Raw genomic sequence first — 7,676 nt, 5'->3', positions numbered from 1 at the left:
CCCCCAGCTGATTTCTTTTGGAAACCTTCCACTTATTGTGTGCATCTGCTTCCCCTACTTGCTACCATCACCTTGATTCCCGCTCACCATTAGCAGCCTGAGCCTGGCAGGCTGACAGTCGCTGCTGTAGCTGCTGTGTGCTTGGCTCAGCAACCTACAGCATGCTTGGCAGAGAGAACCAAGGTCCACCCCCCTCATTAGTTCCCCTTTCACCCTTTTGGTACCACTGAGGTCACTTAATAAACAGTTGTCAGCCCAGCTGACATATGACAACAATTACACTGCTGACCATTGCACAGTTGAGGACCCTAAACACACACAGTGCAGCTGCTGCTCCCCCCCTCCCCAAGAGGCCCCGTCTGCAGCTTTTATTATCGCTGCCTGGCTTTTGGAGTTGGCTAAAAAATGGCTGTCAGAGGAGGAACACACAGCCTCGACTGCTAAAATTATGCTGACTCATGGGTTAAATGTTGCTGAGAGACTGAGAGGCTAGCTAGCATCTCCATCTGTCCCATTAAAACTCTTTAGCTTTAAAAGATAGCATTTCAAACAAATTAAAAAGTAGACTGCTTGTGTGTGTCTGTGTGTTACCTCTCATGCTTAAACACAAAACAAAAAAGCAATCTCACCCCTGAAGGTACAGTTACAATACCTTTGACACTTCTTTGACTTCTTACAGAGGCCTTTTCCAGGCATCATCTGTTTAATCGAATATGTTGTCGTCCACTTTCCAGCTGTGATTTTAATTGGGTGGACTACATATGAAAAGAAGTAGACAGCACAGTGGGCAATGTCATTAAGAAAGTCATGAAGCATGAAGGACAAAACTGTGAAACCTGTAGAAACCACAGCTTTGTATGATACCAATCGTGGTTTGTTTGATTCACATTGTGACAGAAAGACACTACACTACCCACAATCCTGAATTTAAACAGCGATATTCCTGATTGGTGGAGATCGCTGTTACCATGCAAATGTCAGAAACTGGTAGAGCGGTGATTGAGGTCAGGAACAACTGTACAGTACTGATAACTAAGCTATCATTTACATACACACACAACACGAACTACAAAATCTCTTTCTGTTCAGGTTTAACAACACTGCAGCAATAAAAAGGATTTTCAGAGGTTTTTTTGTTTTAGTTTTTGATCCTGAACACATTTTGTTCTGGCCGTGATTTTATTTGTGGCTGGTTGGTTTGGTTTAAAGCTTGAAAGTCTTTATATAAATATTTTCTGAAATATTGTGTTGTCAGGATAAACTCAGAGCTGAGTAAGAAGGCTGCACGGTTATGCTGCGTTTCAGATACCTCAGAGTTCAGGAGTGTTGTCACTCTGAACCTGGCACATTCAGATGGCTAACTCGGGTCTGCTCCGAGCTTCTAATGGTGAATTTATGGTGCTGTGGTTGTGTCTGTTTGTGGAGGTATTCAGGTATGCTGAGGGTTTCTCAATCTACACAAACGTGATTGTGTGCAGCTCGTAGTTTGATGTGACTGACGCTGGAACAGGAAATGAAGTAACATCACTGTCAGAAAATAACATTATATTACACTGTAAGGACAGTCAGAATACAGTGCATGCTTTGGTGTGACGATATTGTGCCTCTCATGTTTGCTTTGACTCTTTAATACTGAAACCCGTTCACTTTGACTCTCTGTTACTTTGATGACACATTAATCTTTCACTTATGTGGTTTTCCAGGCCAGTGTTTAAAAAAACCAAAGACAAGAAAAGAAACCCATCCCAGACATAATGGCAGACTTTTCATTTCACACTTCTCTCGACTGAGGCTGCTTTGATGTTTGAGTCAGAAAATTATTGAGCTAGAAATATGAGCTGCTTTAAATTGGCATTAAAAAAAACTGTTAATGCTCAAAACCCAAATGGATTTGTTTCCTGCTGGGATCCTTATTTGTTAGGCAAATGTGCATCAGTTAGAAATACTGTTAAATAAATAAAGTTACTTTTAATGACGTGAACTAGAACAACAGTAAGATTTTCCCATCGCATGTTGGTATCGGCTGCAGTGGCTTATGGGTGTGGGGAAACACTACCATCTACTGCCTGAAATCATTAGCTTACAGCATGTCCAGACATCCAGGCCTAATAGACTGCTTTAGATACTGACGATGGATATTGTGAGGATGTGAGTCTTATTTTGGGCCGGCTTCTCGACACTGACAGTTATATATTAGGAGAGTTTGTTGGATTGTGAGATTGTTGCACTCGAGTACTTTGATTTTGTAGAGGACTAAAGTGAATGAACCCGTCTGCTTGTTAAGCTGAGGGATTTTATGTGATAAGCCTCATCAGTGTTGTACTGGCAGAGTTTATTTTTATGTCCCGGCTCACATAATAAGTTTGTGCCATAATCAGGAGTTTTTCTTCTTTCCTTTTTGAAAGTGAGAAGGCCCAAATCTTCCTTTGTTAAAGTAAATCCAGCACAGATATAGCCTGCTGAGAGATTCGGTGACGATATCCTCTCAAACAATACTTTTTTTTTTTAAAGGCCAACTTTGAGGTGTATTTTTCAGACGTTTGTACTTAGTGTTTCTCATCAATTCTTCCCCTGCCACAGCTTTCATGTTACAGAGTTTGTAAAGTAGACTTACTCAACAGTGTTAAGCCTCTTTATGTTGTCTCTTTTCTTCCTGCAGGAGCAAATCCATGTGCCTGTCTACCATCCGACGCCCAGCCAAACCCGACTGGTCACTCAGCTGACCGAAGAGGAGCAGATCCGAATCGCTCAACGCATCGGGCTTATCCAGCACCTCCCAAAGGGCGTGTATGACCCGGGAAGGGATGGATCCGAGAAGAAGATCAGAGAGTGAGTAGAAGCTCTGAGTGGGCAAACACAAATACTGCTTCACTGCAGAATTCAAGAATTCATACGTTTCAAACAGGAGTTTATTCACTGAGTTACTGCTTGGTTTTCCACACAGCTTCATGTTGGCACATTCCAGTAAAATTCAGAATATAATAAATTCGTGTTATTAGCATGAAAACATTGCTTTGATACAGAGATGTGTAGTTACAGTACAGCACAAACCTTGATATTTTTGGGGGGAGCCGCCCACTTTGATTTTAGGTGGGTTGGATAAGTAAAACTCTCCTTTCTGTCTGTGCAAAGGAGTTTTTTCTGTCATTGGTTAGTGCAGCAGTCAAATTACAGCAACGCTGGGAGAGAGCGAGGGGAAGTCATGCAGCGAGTGGTTGTGGGTTGGACTCAAATCTGGCCGCTGCACTCCAGCTGTGTGGCATGTGGTCGCCTTAGTTAAAGTGGAACCCAGTGTAAAGAAGTCTTACTACACATTTAGATATCTGAATATGATAACTGCAATTTCAACAGTATGTCTCAGTTTTTCTACGTGATAAAGAAATGCTGCTATAGTAAACTAAATAAGCCTGTCAGCGCGAGCATTTAAATTGTAAAAATACGTGTAAAATGACAGAACGCGCTCTCATTGCCCAGACTGTCCTGTAATTATTATCAGGGGCAGTTCCAGTTTCAAACTTTTAGGGGGGCTCAGCTGCCAATCATAATCTCAGCAGTGCCTTGTAATTAATATTAATGCAATGTGCTGTTTGCAACTGTAATCAGTCCTTTTGACATTTGCAAACCTCAATTCAGTTGGATAAACATTAGTTTTACCTTCAAAAGCAACATAATTACCGTATTTTTTGGACCATAATGCGCACTGTCAATTTTTGAGGAAATTAAAGGATTTTAAGTGTGCCTTAGTCTGAAAAATACAGCAGTTGGATGACCTATTGTAGTGTCTAAGAACAGACACTGCAGTAGATCCTCTCTCTCCATCCTCCTCACTTGACTAGAAACTAGAAAATGACAAAGATATAATCTTATAATAATTATTATAAGAGCATCGACAACAGTACAGCACACTGCTTAGTTATCTCGAATGAATGAATGAATCAGTGAATGTGGGTGAAACAGAAGCTGCAGCTTTATCATTTTTGGTGAATTTGATCACATGTCCACTCTTACCTGTTTCCTTTTGCTCTCTGTCCTCCTCTGTCTTTGTGCCGTCACCCAAAAGTTATGTTACAGTGAATAAAAGGCATAAACCGATCATTATCAGTTCATAGCAATATTCAAACTGAATCCAGGCTGCTGCGGGACATGGACAGGTTGACACTTTGACTTGCGGCCACCTGGATCTGGAGCTCTGTCAACTTCAGGTCCCAAAGTCAAACGAACACTGCAGCATCACTGAGAGTTTAAACTGTCTAAAGTCTTTCATCTTTAATAAAATGATCAGCGTTGCTGCTTTACCAGGTGTAACAATGAAGTTTAACATCCAGGCATCCATGAAAACAGGATTTATTAAATTTAACTGAGTTAGAAGTTAGCAGGAAGTTAGCTCGCTAGCTTCCACCTGATATAGCATGTTCTGACTGAGAGATGAATCTTTTAGATCAAATGTTTTGAATTAAATAATTATTTTTTTATCTCAAAAATGTCATATTATTTATTCTGCATTTTATTTTATTCCAAATTCCAGGGATGTGCCTTTAAATTGAGAAGTAATCATTTATCATAGTTGAAGGTCTGTCTGTGTATTTTTTGTTTTTTACTTGTTTTGTTGTTTCCTGTGTAGTTGTGCTGTTCAACCAATGACTAGTGTGTTTTTAATAAGACAAATGTTGTTCACCATTGCAGGTGTGTCATCTGTATGATGGACTTTGTCTACGGAGACCCGATCCGGTTCCTGCCCTGCATGCACATCTACCACATGGACTGTATCGATGACTGGCTGATGAGATCCTTCACTTGCCCCTCGTGCATGGAGCCTGTGGATGCTGCACTGCTTTCCTCCTACGAGACCAACTGACACGAAACCCCTTTGGACTAAACCGGACACGCACAAACACATGTATACGCTCACACAAACACGGACATGAATTATGCATAAAAATGAAAATACACAAAACACTTCCATCTTTGCTGTATCCTGGATTAGTAAGATGGCGATTATAAAAGCAGTGATTATGTTAAAGATGTACAATGAATTCTGTGTGGGTGTACGTAAGTGTTTGTCTATTTGTGTGTGCACAATTTCCTCAGTTGGCCTGCTGGACAGGATTACATCTGGGAAAGGACTGGAAGAATGAAGGGTTTTTTGTGGTATGGACAAGCAGGACTGAGGAAAGATGACAGAGGGCGGTGGAATGCACAGGGGCGTTGTAACGGGACATCGAAGGCAATGGATGGTGGATTCATCGTTACGGTTCAGAAACTTTATCAAGGTCTGGTTTTAAATTTGCGATACACACACCTTCTTCCTTAACTTTGGGCGCGGTGATTGGAATGAGCCTGAGAGAGACTGCAGGACTGCTCACACCTGATTACTGTAACGCCACGCTGCAGGACGGAGGAGAGAGGACTTCCGAATCTTTCAGAAATGCTGCCATATGCCTCTCTGTCAAAACTGCTGCAGAAGAACTGTTGCAGAAACAGATATGTGATTTTAAGACTGCCAGAGATGGACATCAGACTTTGGACTGCTAACTTACGATTTATTCTGCACACATACCAGAGGCCTGTTCTCAGACGGGCCTTGAGTCGTCTCTGTACAGACGTTTCCTGAGAAAAATGAGATCAGTAGCTCGGTGGATTCACTGTCCGGTGACTTTGTGAAATCTGTTTGTTTTGTCAGGCAGCATAAGGGCTCTGTTAACCAGTGTTTACCACCAACACAGACATGACTAAAGGAAGTGCAGTGTGTGCTGATGTAATGGGCTGTGGTAGAGTTTTGTTGTTAAGGTCTTGACTTCTTATTCAGTGAGATGTCACATTATTGGCCAAAGCACAAGTAGACCAGTTAACAAACCAGAAATACACACGAGACATTTGCACTTCCTAATCAGACCAGAGACAGGAGGACCACATGCAGTTGTAATTATGTGAATGTAAAGTATCTGATTTGCTTTATGTGCATCCTCTTTACCACTGCAGTTATTTGTAATGAAAGCCACTGTCTCTGTGGAGTGGGAGCAGAGTACTTAATTTATTATAGAAATTAACCAAACTACTGAATAAATTCCAAGGATTGTGTCCCTGTTCTTTGTGCTGAAGACAAAATTAAAACGTAGACAAGGTTGGGCTTTTTTAATGTGCTTGGAAAATCAACTTCCTGTCCTCCAAAACAGGCGGTGAAAGAGTGTGATGTGGTCATAATGATGGAGTATGCAGTTATGTTTGGTTTCAGTTTAAAAATGTTCGGTTTCTATGCATTTGTATTCTCATTTTCTTGGCATCGAGTTGAGTCCTCTGTACAGGATTTCTTTGCCGCATTATAAAATGTCCATTGCCCAAGTCACCAGGTTTACAATAAAAGCACAAAGAAGTACAACATTTTCTTTGATAGTGTCCTTCCCCACCTAACGTTAGCATGTGAGTGAGTCTGTAAATGTAAATCCTGCAGAAAATGGTTGATATTTAAGCTCCCCTTGCATACAGATCTCTGTGATCTGTGAATGCTTTTCAAGGACCTTTGTGTTTTGCGAAATTTGGTGGGTGGGCAGGTCGGTGGCTTAGTTTTTGCACAGTACTGTCATGTACGTAACTCTTTATGTTCTAAATTGTCCATCATTAAGGTGGAGCTCCATGGCCTTAGGTTACACATAAGTGAAGGGTTGATATCTGTTGCTAAAATGTGAGCACAGGTGGTAATAGGCAGACTGCAAATGCTGCTGCTGAGCTGTCAGACATTGTACATGTCATGTAATGAAGACTACAGGAGGTGTATCAGAAAATGTCCCAGTACATTGTCACAAACTAATAAATGAACTGTGTGTGTATCGTGGTTCTTTGGTTTCCTCCTGGCTCTTAAGCACGTTTCGATCTGCGGCTCCTTGCAGTGGAAAAGCAGATGACACATATCCTCTGGTTTCAGTATGAACTTGATCACACCCAAGTGCAGCTGACCAATAACTGTGGTTATAAATGTGCCATCGTAACTCATTCAGCTTCCGTTTTCCACCAACACTAGTCTGGTCTGGAACCATAATTCATGTTTCCTGATTCAACACTGGCAGCAGCTCCAGTGCCATGAAAAAGTATTTGCTGCCTCCTTGGTCGCAGTTTTTTTTTTTTTTTGCACGTTTCACACAAATTCTTCAGATTAGGTTACAAAATGCATTTATTAGGGCAAAAAAGCTATCCAACTCTCCTGAGCCTTATCCAAAAAAGTAATTGCACCATTTTGTTTAATGATGTATTAACTGTAATTAACTGCATTTGTTTTTGGAAGCTGAGTTCAATTTCACTAGCCACACACAGTACATTATCCACAGATGGGTAAAACCTACAATGGTGACGAACATTCTCAGGAGTGGCGTAACAAACATGAGCCAAGAATGCAATGGCAGGCCACAAAACACCCCAGAACAACATAGAGCTGTGGGTCTCACTTCCTTCAGTTAAAGGTTATGATTTAATAATAGGAAAGTGGGCTGGGAAAAAATGGCATCCATGGCCGAACTCGAAGGAAAAAACCAAAAAGGCTCACCTAACATTTGCCAAAAGCCGCCATGATGATTCCCGAGACCTTCAGGAAAATATTCTATCCGATTGTTCAGTCTGAGGTCACTAGCTGTGTCTGGACCTAAACTCTGCTACAGGTCCATATATCAAACGATCACTGTGGCATT

General features: G+C 41.3%; 1 protein-coding gene across 1 annotated transcript in view; it reads left to right on the top strand.

The window, feature by feature from the left end:
- rnf11b (ring finger protein 11b) overlaps nt 1-6,829 on the top strand; it is a 14,066-nt gene extending 7,237 nt beyond the window's left edge. Inside the window, exons 2-3 of the mRNA XM_005747516.1 lie at nt 2,660-2,829; nt 4,684-6,829. Of these exons, the coding sequence (XP_005747573.1) occupies nt 2,660-2,829; nt 4,684-4,855 (342 nt within the window). The 3' untranslated portion in view covers nt 4,856-6,829. The remainder of the gene's footprint in view (nt 1-2,659; nt 2,830-4,683) is intronic.
- Nucleotides 6,830-7,676: the final 847 nt, after the last annotated feature.

This window comes from Pundamilia nyererei, unplaced genomic scaffold, assembly GCF_000239375.1.
Source record: "Pundamilia nyererei isolate P.nyererei 1_Seehausen unplaced genomic scaffold, PunNye1.0 scaffold00199, whole genome shotgun sequence".
NCBI lineage: Eukaryota > Metazoa > Chordata > Actinopteri > Cichliformes > Cichlidae > Pundamilia > Pundamilia nyererei.
Note: the sequence above shows the minus strand (reverse complement) of the source record. Positions and strands in the feature narration are given on the sequence as shown.